At 46.5% G+C, this 18,789-nt stretch overlaps 1 protein-coding gene and 1 long non-coding RNA gene across 6 annotated transcripts in view; one reads left to right on the top strand and one right to left on the bottom strand.

The window, feature by feature from the left end:
- The window catches only part of ANOS1 (anosmin 1), a 197,290-nt gene extending 190,292 nt beyond the window's left edge, over window positions 1-6,998 (top strand). Inside the window, exons 10-14 of the mRNA XM_047764056.1 lie at window positions 627-721; window positions 2,992-3,163; window positions 3,815-4,035; window positions 5,066-5,213; window positions 6,498-6,998. Of these exons, the coding sequence (XP_047620012.1) occupies window positions 627-721; window positions 2,992-3,163; window positions 3,815-4,035; window positions 5,066-5,213; window positions 6,498-6,556 (695 nt within the window). The 3' untranslated portion in view covers window positions 6,557-6,998. The remainder of the gene's footprint in view (window positions 1-626; window positions 722-2,991; window positions 3,164-3,814; window positions 4,036-5,065; window positions 5,214-6,497) is intronic.
- Window positions 1-18,789, bottom strand: part of LOC125117916 (uncharacterized) — a 564,201-nt gene that overhangs the window by 8,346 nt on the left and 537,066 nt on the right. For 4 of the 5 annotated variants that reach the window (XR_007132775.1, XR_007132779.1, XR_007132778.1 and 1 more), the window contains exon 5: window positions 11,698-11,765. This is a non-coding gene — a long non-coding RNA (uncharacterized LOC125117916). Of the gene's footprint in view, window positions 1-7,045; window positions 8,021-11,697; window positions 11,766-18,789 lie in introns of those variants that run through there. The other variant, XR_007132776.1, reaches the window with a different exon arrangement.

Raw genomic sequence — 18,789 nt, 5'->3', positions numbered from 1 at the left:
TGGCTTGGGGAGCAGGTCACTTAGGGAGGGACCACATACGCGGTAAAGGAAGGATGCATTTCTGTGAGGTGCAGGGTGGCTGTGGACTGTGTCTTGCGGTCAGGGGCTCGGTCCCATCATGACTCCGGATGGAATACATCTGAACGGCCAGTTCTCCCAGTTGCAGGAGCTGCTTTGGTTCTTGCCTGGGCTCAGTGGCCTTTCTGGCTGCTTTTTCAGGAGGATGCAGGGCTCAGAGATTTGTGAAGGGTCTCTCCTAACGAAGGATGGAAGGGAGACCTGCTGCCCCGTGTCTCCCTTTCTGCTGGGATCTCCTTCCCACAGACACCAAGGCAGCGTTATTCTCCAGGGTGCTTTGCAGTCGTTTTCCTATGACTCTCATTAGTTTTCCTGTCTGGTTCTGGTATTTCAATGCCTGTCTTCTCTGACGATTTATTACTTTGGCTTCACTCTTAATGAGGAAAGTGATCAGAATGCTGCAGGACCCGCCTCCGCAGGTCGGTGGGGGCATTTTCAAATCACCTGCAGGGCCCTGCTCGCCCTCCCTCTCATGCTTCCAGAACATGGGGCTACGTGCCACGTGACTTCCACACTGTTCCTCACACCTGTTTGTGCTGATGTTACAGATCCCGGTGTCAGTCGGTATCACGTGCAGTGGTCTCCGGAAGTCTGTGCCCACAACGAATCCGCCAGCCTGGAGGCATCCTCGGCCCTGACCCAGGTGAGGAGGGGGAGAAATGCTGACTTCTCAATGGCCGCTAGACTCACCTGGTCTGGGATTAAAGCTGGGCGGAAAGAGATGCACGCGGTGTGTCTAGTGGGTAACTCGTTCTCCCCAGTCAGCCACTGGACACAGGCCGAGCTGCACGCATCCCGTGTCTCCCTTTCATAGCCCCACAGGGAGTGGGGGCGTGGCTGCTGTCATCACACACGGCGGGGGAGGGGTGGTTGCCATGGTCACGGGGGTGGGGGGGAGGGTGGACATGCAGAGACAGGTCTGCAGGAACTCTCAGGGGAAAGGCTGGCAGGCCCTCTCTGTTTCATCTTAACTGGACACAAGCTCTGAATTATCTGCTGAATTGTGACTCAGCCCGGGACTGAAAAGTCTCATTTTTCGCAGTGAACGTCTATGGGACCCTCAACTTTAGCCTCTGTTTTGTGACACTCCTCATTCCACCAGCTCGTCCGGGTATTGAAGGCGAGGGCCCGTCCTGCAGGGAACATGCTAATGTTCTGACTTTAGGAGCACATTACAGCCCTTGGGGACAGTACTTCTGTCCATATGACTCAAAATATTATTCTAAGTATTTTGGGGTTATTACAAGAGTTATAGGGTGGAATCAGCAAACCACAGGAAATGTTTCAGAGGCCACTGGATTCGCATGGTGGCCATAACAGCACTTTATAGAGCGTGTATGAGAACAGTGGAACCCATCTCAGGATATGGCCCCAAAGGTACAAAATGTTGATGTGACTGATGTTTAACGAAGGCTTCCTTCTTCTGAACACGTTCTAAAGCACTCAGTACAGTATTTTTAGACTCACTTCTGATCACATAAGTAGTAAGATAAATTACTGGGTTTGCAGAAACACACAGCTTTGTGCTGGATTTAGCTTGTCCCAACACTGCTCCTTAAATCCCAAAGCTCTTCCCAGAGTTTGTGGCCTTTGGTTTAAAGAAAAGGGGGGGAAAAAAGGAAAACATTTTAAAAAAAAGGAAACCTACTTGAAAAGCACTGGAAGAAACAGCAGCAGGATTTATCAGTCGCTTTGTGGGCACGGTGTAGGATCTTGTGTTCCTTCCGCGAGCCTTGGAACCAAATGGAACCTGCCTTCCTTCTGGGGGGCTGGCCAATCCCAGGATTATCATCTTTAGATGCTTTTGGAAGATGATAATAATTATTCACTGAGCACATGTACCATGTCTGGCAGAAATCAGAGCAAGGCTCCAAGTTCGAACATCCAGAACCCCTTAATTCCCATCGCTGCTCCCAAGGCGCGAGGCTAGTTCACCTCTTGCTGCACGTGTCTGCCCCCCCCTCCATGTGAAAGCATCCTTGAGAGACCCGGGAAGCGGGGTCCTGAGTGGCTAACAGGGGAGTCCAGTGCGGTCCCAGATCCTGAAGAAAAGTGAATAGGGCCCCCGAGGTGACCCTGCGGGCTGGAGCTGCCTCGGGCTCAGCCCTCCTCAGCCAGGTCGTTCTCAGCAGCATCTCTCCACCTCCAGGGCTTCTGCTCGTGACTCGGTTCTCAGGGAAGCACCTGCCTCGGTGTTTATCGTCTTGTGTCCTGTTCCCCCTAATCCACGCTGATGTCTGGCAGGGACCCCCACCCTTCACCCAAAGATATTCCCTCTGCGCCGTGATAACTGCACTCAGGGAACCGCATAACTGAGCAAAGGGAGAAGGAACCGCATAACACGCTGGAACAGCCGCAGACATCAGCTCTCTCCTGTCGCGTGAGTTTCGAAGTAAACGTCGTCCTTCTCCGCCCATGCATCTGTGATTGAACAGAATCACGAAGCGCAAAGTTCCGGCCGGAAGCAATCGCAGCCTCCAACCAGCGGAGGAGAGGCGCTGCCCAAGAACGGCTTCCCTTAATTCAGGAAAAGCTCAGGTCTCAACCAAGTCTGTGTCTCAGAGCCGCCTGCATTCGCTTTTTCATAGTCAAAAGTTAGGTTTGTGTTTACAGCTTTACAGCGTGACCCCACCACTGCCAGCTCACCAAGGCTGCTTGTGAAGGTCAGAAGTTGGCTGTCCGTTGTGGCATCACTGCGTCTGACTGGGTTCTTGATGTGCCCCATCCCAGGGGAACGCTCTATGACTGTACTTAACCAAAGCACGGACACTGTCCCCTGGGTGCTTTTTATAAAGGCGGAAGGGCACACACTCCCTATAAAGGGAGACAGCCTTGTCGGAACAGGATTTCATCTCCTGCCACTTCGTAGCCCTCCTGAGATTCATTGCTGGCATATTCTCTGTCTCCCTACAGGAAAATTACATGATTCTTCAAGATCTGTCATTTGCCTGCAAATATAAGGTGACCGTGCAGCCCACACGGCCAAAGGGCCGCTTGAAAGCAGAAACCGTTTTCTTCACTACGCCGCCTTGCTCCGCCCTTAAGGGCAAAAGCCACAAGCACGTCAGCTGCCCTGGAGAAGCAGGTGGGTTTCCCCCGAACACCCCAGAGCAGGTTTGTGACGCGAGCACCTCTGCAGACATTGCCAGACTGCACCTCCCAAGCCCTGAGATCTGAGAGTATGCGTCTTGCTGAACTGCATGCAGCACCACGCCCAGGTCTGAAGGTAGCACAGGTGGGAATGCGTGCGTCAAGACGTAATTCCAACAGCCTGGAGAGCCGACTTTTGCTGGCACTGTTACCCCTTTGGAAAAAGCCAAACGGCCGTGCACTGCTTTGCCCTGGTGCACTCTTATCTTTGTCCCACCCCTGGGCCATGAGAGTTGCTTTTACACCCTTCCCAAAGCCAGTCTTTACTTTCCAATGCCCGGTCCCACACCCGGGACAACTATTCACAGAGGCGTCCCCTGAGTTCCCTTCTAGGGACTTCCGACACCTCCCGTATAGTAAGAACTGTTCTTTCTCATCGCAGTTGTGTCAGACCGCAGAATTCTGTGTCTTCCACCCCCAAAGCAGGGCCCTAAACATACCACAAAGCCTCAGAGGCACTTAGCCCGGAGGCCACGTGGCTTCCTGTGCCCAGGAGCGGCTGCCTGAGGTCCCCAGCGAGGAGCACCGGGCAGGGCCCGCCCCCACTTTTTCCAGCCGCCGGACCCTGGTCTTTCCCCTGCTGCAGGTCACATTCACTCCAGAGTACAAGCCAAGCCCGAGAACCTCTCCGCCTCCTTCGTGGTCCAGGACGTCAGCATCACAGGACACTTCTCGTGGAAGATGGCCAAGGCCACCCTCTACCAGCCCATGACCGGCTTCCAGGTGACCTGGGCGGAGGTCACCACCGAGAGCAGGCCGAACAGCCTTCCCAACAGCATCATCTCGCAGTCCCAGATCCTGCCCGCGGTAGGTGCCCAAGGCCACCCGGCTTCACCATCAGGGGCGGGCATCTCTATCTGGGGAGGGCAGGGTCCCGGAGACCCACTCCTCTGTCTTCTTCTGAGGATGTCAGTTTGCAGGTGTGAACGACACACAAGTGTGCTTGTGAGTCAGCTATCATCCGGATAAATTTTGGTGACCAGCGCCAGCTCTTCATACCTTATCCCGTCTATGTGGTACCTTATCCTGTCTACCTGGTACCTTATCCGGTCTACATGGTACGAAGTGATTTAACCATTTCCAACAACCCTGGTTAACCCATATCCCTGTGTCCCAAGTATACATGCCCTGTTTAAGGGTTAACTTGGGGGGAAAATAGCTCAAAGCAGCTTTTCTTCTCCTCTCCCCTTTAAATTTGGCCAGAGCCCATAATGAGTTGGCCTGTCTTCTAGGCTACTTAATTCTTTGGCTTGGAGAAAAAAGCCATGTGTGGGCTTTTACCCGCTCTAAAAATGCCCTTAGAATATCTAACGCTTACTCAAAAAAACAAAAAAACAAAAAACTTAAATCCAGGAAGGAAAACATCCATGGAATTAGAAAGTAATTATTCTAGGTACACGTGCTAGGTTTTATTGAGTTTGGAGAACAATGTGCTGGCATGAACATTTTTGGAGATGGGCACGGACAGATACTGTCCTTGATGGACCATGGTTGGCTCGTTCATTAAGATGGGGATTGCCAAGCATTCGTCACAAGTGCATGGGAACTGCGTAGGTTGAGGAATAACAAGTGCAGTTGGCGGGGGCGGGCAGGGCTGAGAACTGGCCCCTGTACATCTTAACCTGCCAACCGTCCCCAGCTGCCAAGAACTGGGCTCTGGTGCCGAGACTGCCAGGCAGCGCTCTCGCAAAGGGACATTGTACCAACTCCGTGGCGGGGTCAGAACACGCATCGACACCACCCTGTTGTGTGCGAGGGAAGGGTCAGCGCAGGAGTCCCTTGGGTGTGGTGTTGGCAGAGGTCTTTGACGGCGCCTCCTGTCCCGTTCCTCCCCCAGGATCACTACGTGCTCACGGTGCCCAGTCTGCGGCCGGCCACCCTCTACCGCCTGGAGGTGCAGGTGCTGACGGCGGCGGGGGAGGGGCCCGCCACCATCAGGACCTTCCGGACCCCTGATCTCCCGCCCTCGGCTGCGGCTGCGCACAGTGAGTGCCAGGCCCCGCCCCCGGGCCTGCGGGCACAGAGAAAGTCTTGGGGAATAAAGAACACAGGCACATGGTAGCAGACCCCTAGGGGTACGGGGTCTATGCAGCCGAACTGCTCTCTGCCGCCCCATTGCTTCTCGGATGCTCTCCAGCCACCTGGGCCAAAGCTGTGGGCGTCCTGCTCACGGCCCCCTCCCTCCCCTTCTCTAGGGCCTTTCATGAGACCATCTTTTCCTCCGTGAGGCATGCTTTTTCCTTGTCCTTTAACTACAAATACATATGAGGGAAAATCTATAATCGCATATCCATCTGAAACTTAAAAAATCCTCTTCAAATACGATTATACAGGAACTCATATCTCACTACAGAGTGTATGTTCTTATTATATAGAGTTTTACTGTAATCTGTATTACATGAATTTTCTTCATAGGATGCCCCACATCAATCTATTTGACTTACCGCTAAATCAAGTAGCTTGAAAATAACTGTCACCTAGTGTCTCAAAACAATGAGCCTCCTGTTGATTTTTATATCATGTACTTTTCTTCCAGCTTCAGCTTTAAAAACATGTTAAAGGTTCATATGTTGATAGAAAACTGAAAAGTCAGCCTAGTTCTACTTTTGATTTAAAAAAAAAAGGTGGTGCAGCAGAAACGAATCTGACTAGCATCCATGAAGCCATGGGTTCAATCCCTAGCCTCTCTCAGGAGGTTAAGGATCCGGCGTTGCTGTGGGCCTTCGTGTCGGTTGCAGACGTGGCTCAGAGCTCACGTGGCTGTGGCTGTGGCGCAGGGAAGCAGGTGTCGCTCCAATTCGCCCCCTTCCATATGCCCACGAGCTTCCCTATGCTGAGGGTGCGACCCTAAAAAGCAAAAAAAGAAAAACAAAACAAAAGGCAGTGGATCAAATTGCCCTGATAGCTTTTTATACTTAGGGCTTTTTATACTTAGAACTTAAAACTAGAAAGTGTCACGGTGGGAGAGCTTGCGGCCTCTGCTCTTTGTCTAGGTGGGTGACTGCTGCCTGAAGTTCCTCTCTTGAGTTTCTGTTTAATACAAGTATGTGTTCATTTTAGCACTTGTTGGAGACGAGACAAGGGATTTTGCTTAGATCACTGTGAAGGGAAAGGCGTTTGTCTCCTTTTATGGTTTGGAGGAAGGAACGGAAGAGAAGAGAAGGGAGAGACAGAATGGGCTCAGGGTCAGGCCAGGAGGGGCCGGGACCTGCAGGGAACACGCTGGGGTAAGGCGACGCAGCTGACACGTGTGTTCTGTCCCTCCCCAGGACCCCACCTTAAACATCAGCATGCGCATCATTACAAGCCGCCTCCTGAAAGATACTGACCTCTTCCCGCAGATGCCTGACAGCTGATCTACTGACCGCGTGAGCTCGTGGGCCCTCCCGGACTGGCTGCGCCTGCTCCCGGAGGCAGCAGCTGTCCCTGTTAAGCCTCTGGCCCTCATCTACCTGCACTGCACGCGATGCTTCCACCCAGGTGGGATGTGGCCAGAAAGCAGTGGCAGGCAGTGAGCCCCTGGAGGTGCATAGCAGTTTCCTTTGAGAATGGAGGAGGCCAAGGGTGGGCCTGGGTCCTGGCAATGTCTGTTTCCCCCTTTGGTGTGGCTAATTGCAACGGAATGACTGTAAATCCCAGGTGTCCCTGAATTTGGACCAGCAAATGCTCAAAAGAAACCCGCGTAACAAATACCTAATTTCTACATGTAAGAGGCATACTAAACATACACATATTAGGCATAAAGTTTATCAATAAACATTTTAAAATTATTGATTGGATTTGCAAAATCCACTAAGATGATACAGTTTTTCAGGCCCTGTTTATTCACATATTTAAGACAATTGCTATCAGGTGTGATCATTGTAACAGAGTATTTGTAACCTGAAATATACCATGAATTGACACATGAAATGCTCCCTCTGCAAGTGCTTAAGCTTTGTTCTCCACAACGGCAAGGAAGACCGCCTGCCTGTGAACAGTGACTTAGGCAAGACACCCAGAACAGCAGGGAGTCGTGATGTGCGCTGCTCTCCGGACGCTGCCTGGGCGAAGTGAAAATTCTTCTCTGGGGCATACGCGTCCATATTTCATTCTATGAGACTGATTGTCCTGTGACATTGTCTCATTTCTATTTTCCTTTTTCTTCCTTCCCATGGAAAACAGCTGCTGGTGTGCTCTGTTTTGCTGCTCACAGGTCCCTAAGACGTAACAAAACCTCTGGCTTGAGAGGCGAGCATCCCAGCAATTTGAGTATTTCCAAATCTTTATTGAGCTTGGCCTGTTCTTAATCCAGGCATGCTCTTTGTACGGCCGAATCTTCTCCGCAATGTGCAGAGGGAGGAGGGCCTCTGGTTGGTAGAGGTGGACAGCTATTTGACGAACGCTTCTTTACTCGTTCAAATCTCTGGCATCTTGTTTGAAGACTCTCCCAGACTCCACCCTACCCACGTGTATCACAAAGTCAAGTCAGATCACGCTGTCAGTATATGGTACTGCAGGCTGCGTTGGGGCAGCTTGCAACCCAGAAATATTTGGTTTAACAGAGTTTTCTTCTTGAGGGCATACGCATGTGTATGTTTTGAAACAGGTCTGTATGTGTGTGGGTCTGCATACTGATGTATGTCTGTGGGTACGTACATAGAAATACAGACGCACACACAGTCACATACAAACGTGCCTATACGTTGAGTATGGATCACGGAAGATGTTTTCCTAGCTCACCAATGGCGGATAAAGATGCGGTTCTTCTCACGGGCCTCACGATAATCGGTTTTCCTCCTCAGTATTGATTCTACGAGAAAAGAGCCACTGATCAACATCAAACATGGTAAAGGAAGGGCTTCCTTGTGCACCCACACAAGCCAAACGAAGACATTTTCAGTAACTCCTTGCCAGGGTTTTCATGGTGGGTCTTGGAACTCGGTGTTGTGTTCCGTTTTCTAAATGCCTGCAGTGGCCCTGATGCGCCTGGTGAACAGCAGCCAGGACTTGCTCTCTGCCAGGCCTCACACTCGCTCAGAAAGCAGAGGGCACATAGCACAGAAAGTAATGCGGTGGCCGCATCGATGCCTCTGCTTAGGGAACCCCGTCTGTAAGCACAGACCCTCAGCGGCGACGCCGAAGGCTTTCCTGGGCATGAAGATACGGTACACGTTGTTAAGGCTGGCAGGGTTTGCCGCTCTGGACAGGAGGTCTCAGCATGGACGTTCACAGGGCCTCTGACCGTTTTTTTTTGCAGCTCCTAAAGTGGCCTGCGATGGGCTTACCACCGTGTGTCCTGAAATCACCTGGCTCCTAGAATCTTGGATTTTGACAGGAGAGAACAGGAGCAGCCTTCACTTAAAAAACACCGCTGCGCTTGAGCAAACACAGAGGCCTTCTCTGAAACGACGATTTATCCGTGTGCCATGCCCAGCAGCGGACCTGCCAAATCTTAAACTTTCAAAAATAAGGTTGATTTTCACCTGAATTTGTCATGAGCAAATCCAAGCATTCATGCCAGTAAATTTCTGTACTGTTAAATCGTTGCAAGGCACGAGTATATACATAGATAAAAGTATTACTAAATTATTAAATAAGTTTAATTTTATGAAATTTCATTATGTTTCTTTTGTCTGGGTCATAGACATTGAGCAAATATATTTTCTGTTCTGATAAAAGTTCTTAAGACTGCGCATTCCCTAAAAAATTTAAGTAGCTCTTAGGAGCATGTCATTTGGCTATAATACTCAAGAATTTAAATTTTATTACAGAAAATAATAAAAAGAAGAAAATACTATTAAAAAGAAAGTACTATGAGGCAATAAAAGTTTCTTTTATGAATTTCAATAATCGTCCATAATATTCAAGTAAGCAAACATGGAACTGCAACTTTTTGAATTTTAAAAATTTGAGTGCCCTAATCAAGGGCTGAAGCATCAATGTTTTTGATTTTCCAACACAGGTTTAGCGGCTGATTCCCTGATAGGCGTTACTGCACTTAGATGCCTCCGTCTCATATGAGAAACATTATATTAAGGGATGGTATTTACTCTTGAAAAGCCTTGAGCTCATCAAACATGAAGCCATCACATGCAAGTGGCTAACAGCACCCGTGGCGGCTCCATGCTTTTTTTTTTTTTTTTTGGGTCTTTTTGCCTTTTCTAGGGCCACTCCTGCGGCATATGGAGGTTCCCAGGCTAGGGGTCCAATCGGAGCTGTAGCCACTGGCCTTCACCAGAGCCACAGCAACATGGGAGCTGAGCCGCGTCTGCGACCTACACCACAGCTCACGGCAACGCCGGATCCTCAACCCACTGAGCAAGGGCAGGGATCGAACCCTCAACCTCATGGTTCCTAGTCGGATTCGTTAACCACTGCGCCAGGACGGGAACTCCGGCTCTATGCATTCTTAACAAGCATTCTCCCTCTAAGACGGTTTATCGGAGCTGCCCTCGTGTTCTCAGGAGACTCCGCAGAGCAGCTGTGCAGGAACGCGCGTATGTCCCTCAAGTCATTCAGCTGTAATAGGACATAGTTAAGACATGCGGTTTATGCCGTAGTTTTCTGAAATGCGCACGGAACACAACCCCAAGTTTAAAAGCGCACCTGCGTAACAGAAACTGCAAGAACCTGGAAGCAGCCCACCGAGCCGGATCCCTCCGCCTCCGCACTGCTGAGACTTGGGGGTGCGGCTTCTCTCCGGGGGGCGTCCTGTGCACTGAGGAGGGTGGGGCAGGCCAGGAGCCCCTCCCCAGGCTGTGAGAACCACGCGTTCCCCAGCCATGGCCCACCACCCTCTCTGGTGGGCAGCCCAGATGAGAGCCACTGCATCACAGAAGAGTCTACCGCGAATGGATGAGACTTTGCCCTGCGCGAGGAGCGTGGTCAATTGCAGGGGTAGGGGGACAGCTGGGTAAGGCAACTGTCTTTCACCTCCACTGGAAAATCTGATTAAAAAGGCTGAATTTAGACTTGCGTTGGTGTTATGTGAGTACAAAGAGTAATTCTGTGCGACAATCCGTCATTTGTGATCACGGCTTATCTGCTTAATGTCGTTTGCTGCGCCGTGTGCTGCGGGAGACCCCAAACGTACTAATTCCCATGATTGCACATGTCTCTAAGTCTTGTTATACAGACTTTTCACACCTTCACCAGAAGACAGAGGCTAAATAGCTGTTGCATGTACTTTAAAATTCATGTAAAATATAAATACCTAAAGATGGTGACGCTTCCCTGTGGTTTTGCATGGCCAGACTCAGCTTCTTAGCTCTACTGAATATTTTAGCAAGTTACACAGTCACAGAGGGATTCACGGAGGCTGTATGTAAAGCTATTGTTATTTTTCCTGAGTTATAGGGTAGGGTACAGGAGCAAGACGGCAGCCTTCTCAGCAGATGGCGCATAGAAATCCTGTCCCTTAGAACAGTCATTTCCAGTCAATATTTATTTATGTATGTAATAAAAAATGTGTCTGTCATGTTATTTAGAGAGACGTAATCTTGTAAAAAAAAATTTGTAAAAAACAAAAACATATTGTAAATAGCCTGATATTCCGTGACTCATTATTTTCATGTTAGAGTTTGTACATACTGATTCCGTAATAAAGCATCTTTAAACCTGCCTGGTGGACTAGCCTCACGTATTTCCTGGGGTGGGGTGGGGAAACCCCACATGCTCTTTTCATGTTAAAAGAAAAATTAGCGTTCCTGTCATGGCTCAGCAATTAATGAACCCGACTAGCATCCAAGAGGACTCGGGTTCAATCCCTGGCCTCGCTCCGTGGGTTAAGGATCCGGTGTTGCCGTGAGCTGTGGTGTCGGTTGCAAACATGGCTTGGATCCGGTGTGGCTGTGGCTGTGGTGTAGGCTGGCAGCTGTCGTTCCATTTTGATCCCTCTCCTGGGAACTTCCATGTGCCGCATGTGCGGTCCTCAAAAAAGAAAAATCAACAGTGTGCTATGATCCCAGGGAGATGCAAAGACCTTCCCTGTCCCTGTCAGGATGAATGGAATGTATGGTCTGGTAAACCCAAGGAGGCAGCCCGTCATCCTGTAGGAAATCTGCTGGAGTTTTCAACTCTGCAGAGTTCTTGGACCAGGCTGACAGCCATCCCTTGTCAGGGTTTGGGGGGTATTTCTCATTAATAGCCTACACTTTTAGATCACTGACCCCCAGGATATATGGCAAGAAGGCTAGATCTGTGTTGTGCTATAGGGTAAACCCACATCTCTGTGTCTCCAACACAACAGGCCCCTGAAGGCTAGAGTCCAATTTCCAAGCAGAGTCTGGGAGGTTACAGCAGGCCCCATGCTGAGGTGCGGACGGCACACTGCATCTCTGCAGGTGAGTGAGAAGAACGCTGTTCCAAAGCACGAGTCCGTAAACTGATGCAGAGGAAAACCTGGGAGATTCCTTTTCCCATAAGGTCACCGACTGATTTTGTCTATACATTCATTCAGCAGACATGCCCTTCATTTCTGTCACCTACCTGGTCTTGTTCTCCAGGTGGGACACTGACCAAGCCTGGCGGTTCCTTGTTTCCAGAGGCTTTTCATCCTAGCAGAGAGAGAGAGACCACAAAGAAATAAGTATGAAGAAGCATGGGAAACAAGGAAACACAGCCCTGTGTTAGGGGCGACAGTGGGGCTCGTGAGTAAACTATTTTTCATCCAGGACTCAATGTGGCTGACAGATCAGGTCAGACTGAGGTCGGAGAGCCCTGGGCCCCCGGATGGGCAGCTGCAGCCAGTCTCTCCATGACTGTTCAAGATAAGACACCTGCAGGAGCATGAGGCCCTGGCCAGGTGACAGACAAGATGATCCCAACTTCCTCTCACCCTCCTCTGGGTGAGAGGGACTTCCACGCCTGATCCATGTGCAGAGAAGGCCCTCCGTCTAGGGAGGGGCCTAGGGGGAGAGGGGTCGCCAGCCCATCATGTCTCCTGCCAACCTCCCAGAGGCCTTCACGCTGAAATACAATGTGGCTAAAAGACGCACGTGCACAGCGGGAAGCAGCCTGAGTCAGATGGAACATGGGCACCAGCAAGACAGCTGGCTAAGGACAACACCCTCCCACCCCTGACAGCCCCGATGACACCCACCCCCTAACAGAAAAACAGTCTAAGCGCCTTTACTGCATGCAGCTCATTCTGCGAGCTCGCCCTGTGCTCTTTCACCCGTACTGGGCTTTTAATAAACTCTGCACCTGCTTCACCATCTTGGTCCCTTTGCTGAATTCCTTCCAAGAGAGACAAGGATGAGGGTCCTCTGACTGCGAACTCAAGACCTGTGTGATGGGAAGAAACCAGCCATGCGGGGCGGGGGGGTAGGGGGGAGGATGGGCCCTGCACTGGGACATGCCTGGGGCACAGAGCTCTGATCTGTGCCTCTGAGGTTTGAGGCTGGGGTTACTAAGTTTCGTCAGAAGCCACTTTCTCTCCTTTCTTCTTTGGCTTCAGAAGCCACTCTCTCCTTCTTTTTAAAATGATGGGATTTTCCTTTCAAAAATCACAGAAAAGTGTTTGTGTGTCCTGATAATCAGAAGACTTTACATTCTAGAGAGATGGTTCTGGTTGGTGCTCAGTAATTTTCAAACAGGGATGAGACATGCTTTAAAAACGATATGAGCAATCCCTTAGAACCTGTACATAAAAGGCACCTACTGTATGAGTGCATTTTTTGGGGAACTTCGTAGAACAGGAAGATCCGTGGAGGCAGAAAACAGAGTGGAAGTCATCAGGGCTTGGGGAGAGGATGGGAAGTGACTGCTTCATGGTGACGGAGTTTCCTTTTGGAGATAATAAAACTGGTTTGGAACTGGGCAGATGGGAGGGTTGTACATTTTGAACATGAACTAAATGCCACTGAATTACACACTTTAAAAGGGTCTACTTTATCGTCTACCTGTCTTACTGCAATAGAAAAAATAGATTAGCAGTCCTAGCTAAGTCCCAAATACAAACCTATATCATATTCAATTTCAATACAAATACAACTCATTTGCGGTGTAAATGATCACTCTAATTTTTAAATGAAAAGTAAGCAGAAGTGATGCCACAGAAAGACTGTTCCTGGTCTTGATCTTGCCGAGGGAGGATCTGGTACTCCCATGCCCCCCTGGTACCCCGTGTTGTGTCACAGCTGGTGCCCCTCCTGACCATGCTGCTGGGGCCGCCATAGTGCTGAGCCCCCATGCCAGCTGCTGGAGCTACCATCACCACTAAGCCCTCTTCCCCTGTGTCCTCCTGCCCTTGACGCTCTCTTTCCTCAGAGCCCTCGTCCACTCTGGGGTCTGATCCTGTACCCCTTATCTACTCTGGGGTCTGAGGCTGCACCTTCCAGCAGGTGCATGGCCACCACCCCTCTATCTGCTTCCTGCCCTCCATTCTTCCATCCACTCCTGCAAAGCCCAGTGAGACTGTGGGCTCCTGGCCCAGAGGTCAGGCCTGAAGGTTCCAAGAAAAACAGCTTCTGCACATCTTTGACTCCTTGGGCTACAATATGGGGTCCACAGGGTTGGCGAGTGGGTGGGATGCCATGGCAAAGACTCAAAATGCAATGAATATCTTTCGTATTGTTTCCTTTGAGGAGATGCTTTCACACAGATGTGTCTTGAGAACATGACTCTGTTGTAAGTTGGAGAACATGTTTATATGCCATTTATGGAAATTTCACGCTCAGAGAGAGCTATGGGTAACAGAATTTTAAAAAGAGTAACAATTGGGCCCTGTCTTGTGATACACAGAGTGTGCCTGGCCAGTTCTGCCCACCCCACACTACAGTTTAGAGTCAGATCTGGAGCTAACAGGTCCTGGCAGAGCCCTGCCACAGAGCAGCGCAGGTCCCAGGGGAAACATAACCACCTTGACTCCTGAAGCCACAGTGCAACCCCCACCTGAAGCCTCCAGTACCAGCCCATTTCATAGCACAGCCTGCACTGGGTCTAGGACAAACACAGTGGAGAAAGGAAATTGGGCTGCTGCTGGGCAGAATCAGAGAGGTCTGCATAGGTACTGCTGTGACCACACGGGCCTCATTTACCTCACCATTCACTTCCTTGGGGACGCAGCACACATTTAAGGGCACCTGAGGCTGATCCAACCCGACCCTCAGGGCTTCTACTCCAACAACTGGGGAGCAGACCATGTTACTGACAGCCAGAGAGCAAAGGAGAGGCCCCACACAACATCTAGTGCAGGCTCTGGTCGCAATACCAATCACACCCCCTCTCCAGGGGATAATGGTGAGCATCCTCCGAGGAAAGACATGGCAGGCATCCACACCAAATACAACCCTTGTACCAAAAGTAACGGACTCATAGGTTACACAGGGATGCTCCACACAACATCAGCCCTTCAGGACCACAGTATATAACTGTCGCTCCTAAATTTATAGAGGCAGAGAAAGTCAGGTGAAATGAAAAAGCAGAGGAACCACACCCAATCAAAATAAGAAGAGAAATCCCCTTAAAGAACAGACAATGAAACAGACCTCTCCAATCTACTCGAGTTCAAAAAGGAGGCCATGTACATGCTGAAGGAGTTAAGAAAGACCATTGCTAGAAAAGCGGATTACTGTAACACACAAGCTAGAAATGATAACGAGGAACCAATCAAAACTGGACAAGTGAATGGATGAGCTAAAAACCAATCCAGAAGCAGTGAATAGCAGACTACATAATGCAGAAGAACAAACCGAGTGATCTGGAACAAAGAATGATGTAAATCCCCCCATCAGAAGTGCAAACAAACTGAAATCAACATACGAGATCTGTGGGATAATATAAAAGTGAGCTAATCTAGAAATTATCATGCTAAGTGAAGTCCATCAGACAACGAGACACCAACATCAAATACTATCACTGACATGTGGAATCTAAGAAGAGGACACAATGAACTTCTTGGCAGAACCGATACTGACTCACAGACTTTGAAAAACTTATGGTTTCCAAAGGAGACAGGTTGGGGGGTGAGGGAAGCACTGAGGGTTTAGGATGGAAATGCTATAAAATTTGGTTGTGGTGATTGCTGTACACCTGTAAATGTAGTAAAATTCATTGAGTAATAAAAAAAAGGTGAGACAATCAATGCATAGCAGGGGTACCAGAAGGAGAAGAGAGAAAAAAGGTGATCAAGAACCCAGGTGAGGAAATTATGGCTGAACACTTTCCAAAGCTAAAGAAGGAAACATATGCAGGCACAAGAAGCACAGAGGGTCCCAAACAAGATGAATCCAATCAGAGCCACAACAAGACACAGCATAATTAAAAAGGCAAAAGTGACAGATAAGGACTGGATTCTAAAGGCAGTAAGAGAAAACAACAACAACAACAGTCCATTACAAGGAAGCCTCCATCAGGCTACCAGCTGATGTCTCTGCAGAAACTTCGCAGGTCAGAAAGGAGTGACAGTCTATTCAAAGTGATGGTGTATATTCAAAGTTCTGAAAGGGAAAAACTTGCAACCTAGAATATTCTACCCAGCAAGATTATCATTTAGAATGAAGGAGAGATAAAGCAGATGCAAACGATGACACTGAGAATGGGTAAGTGTTGAGGTCCTACTGTAGAGCACAGGGAACTCTCTCCAGTCTCTTGGGAGAGAACATGATGGAAGACAGTATGAGAAAGGGAATGTGTTTATAGGTATGGATGGGTCCCTTTTCTGTGCAGCAGAAGTTGGGAGAACGCTTCTGTAAATCAATTATACTTTAATAGTGTATAGTATTTATATATAATATATACTATATAATATAAATAAAATTTATCAATTTGATAAATCAATTATACTTTAATAGTGTATAGTATTTATATAATATATACTATATAATATAAATAAAATTTATCAATTATTTGATAAATCAATTATACTTTAATAGTGTATAGTATTTATATATAATATATACTATATAAATTAAAAATATATTTATAATTTTATTATGATTAATTATAATATATATTTATATTATTAAATATATTTTATATATTATGTATTTTTATATATTTTATAATATAAATATACATATTTTATAATTTAATATATTAAATATAATTATATATTATACCTATTTATATATTATATTTATAATATATAAGCCCTATTATATTTATTATTCAATATATTTATTAATATATCAATATAATTAATTATATAACTAAATATAATGTATAATATTTGATAATATATTTAAATATAATATAAATTATATAATTTTTCTATACTTTAATAGAATTTTAAATGAAAAATAAAAAGTTTATCAGACAAGCAAAAACTAAAAGAATACAGCAATACTAAACCTATCATAGAAGAAATCAAGAATCAACAGGAAAGAGAAAATCACAACAGGAAAAGCAAATATATAAAATGGCTAAAGATCACCTAAATAAACCCATACGCAGATTAAAAAAGAATTTAAAAATTCTGTAAAAGTGACTATAACTACAATTACTAGCAAAAGGATAAACATTAATATGTAAAATAGGACATTAAAATCATAAAATGTGAAAGAGAGGAGTAAAAAATATAGATTATTATGTATTATGTAACTATCAGTCTAAAGCAAGTAGCTATAGTAATGGGTTAACATACTTGAAAACCAGGGTAACCATAAATCAAAAACACACAACAGATTCACAAAAACCAGAAAGAAAGGAACTCAAACATCTTACAAAAGAAAACCATCATATCACAAAAGACAAAAACAGAAATAAGAAATCAACAAAGAACTACAAAACCAACTGGAAAACATGGTTTAAAATGGCAATCAGTAGATATCTATCAATAATTACTTTAAATGTCACTGGACAAAACGCTCCAATCAAAAGACATAGAATGACTGGCGTTCCCGTCGTGGCGCAGTGGTTAACGAATCTGACTAGGAACCATGAGGTTTCGGGTTCCATCCCTGCCCTTGCTCAGTGGGTTGACAATCCGGCGTTGCTGTGAGCTGTGGTGTAGGTTGCAGACGCAGCTCGGATCCCGTGTTGCTGTGGCTCTGGTGTAGGCTGGTGGCTACATCTCCGATTCGACCCCTAGCCTGGGAGCCTCCAAATGCCGCAGGAGTGGCCCAAGAAATAGCAGAAAAAAAAAAAGGCAAAAGACATAGAGTGGCAGACTGGATCAAAAAAAAAATTTACTTTAGGGTGAAAGACACATACAGATTGAAGGTGAGGGGATGGAACACCTATCAGAATGGCTATCATCAAAAAGAACACAGATTTTAAAATGTTGGCAAAGATAGGGAGATAAGGGAGACCTCCTATATACCATAGGTGGGAATGTAAAGTGGTGCAGCCACTGTGCAAAATAGTATGGAGGTTCCTCAAAAAGCTAAAATTTGATGACAACATGACCCAGCAATCCTGCCCTGGATATATATCTGAAAAAAAAAAAACAAACAAAACTAACTTGAAAAGATAACATGCATCTCAATGTTCATTGCAACATTATTTACAACAGCCGAGACATGGAAGCAACCCAAGTGTCCATCAGTAGAGGAATGGATAAAGAAGATGTGGTACATATACACAATGGAATGGTACTGAACCATAAAGAAAGAATGAAATTTTGCCATCTGCAGCAACATGGTTGCACTTGGAGGGCGTGATGCTAAGTGAAATAAGTCAGGCAAAGAAAGACAAATACTGTATGATATCACATATATGTGGAATCTAAAAATAAAACAAAATAGTAAATGTAACAAAAGAAGCAGACTTGCAGATATAGAGAACAAACTAGTGGTTACCAGTGGGGAGAAGGGGGAGGGGATTATAGAGGTGGGAGAATGGGAGGTACAAATTAATGTGTGCAAGATAGGAAGTCAGGATGCATTGTACACCACAGGGAACACAGCCAATATTTTGTAATAAGTTTAAATGAAGTATAACCTTTAAAAATTATCTAAAGTGTTTTTAAATAAAATAAATTTTTTAAATGAAGGTGTTTTCTCTCAGGCGCTTTGTTGCTTAAAAAAAAAAAAATGAATGGGTCAACCATCAAATCAAAGAGGAAGTCAGAAAATACCTTGAGACAAACGACAATGAAAACACAACTGTACAAAATCTATGGGATGCAGCAAAAGGAGTTCTAAGAGGGGATTCATGGCAATATAGTCCTTCCTCAAAAAATAAGAAAAAATCTCAAATAAGCCACCAAACTCACCACCTAAAATTTTTTGAAAGAGAAGCACGAACAAAACCCAGAGTTAGAAGAAGGAAGGAAACAATAAAGATCAGCAAGGAAATAAACAAAAGAGATATTAAAAAATAGAAAAGATCAATAAAACCAAGAGCTGTTTTTTTTTTTGAAAAGGTAAACAAAATTGACAAACCTCTAGCCAGCCTTAAAAAGAGGAAAAGAGAGGACCCAAATAACCAAAATACGAATTGAAAGAGAAATAACAACTCACATTGCAGAAATCTAAAAAAAATCATAAAAGTAAACAAAGAACAGTTACATGCCAACAAACTGGACAACCTAGAAGGAATGAACAAATTTCTAGAATTATACACCCTACAAAACAGAGTTAAGTAATGGATACCTTTAATGGACCTATTAACTAGAAGTGAGATAAAATATATAAT

Source organism: Phacochoerus africanus, chromosome X (genome assembly GCF_016906955.1).
Source record: "Phacochoerus africanus isolate WHEZ1 chromosome X, ROS_Pafr_v1, whole genome shotgun sequence".
Classification (NCBI taxonomy): Eukaryota; Metazoa; Chordata; class Mammalia; order Artiodactyla; family Suidae; genus Phacochoerus; species Phacochoerus africanus.
The sequence above is the reverse complement of the archived record's forward strand: the minus strand, read 5'-3'. Positions and strand labels throughout refer to the sequence as shown.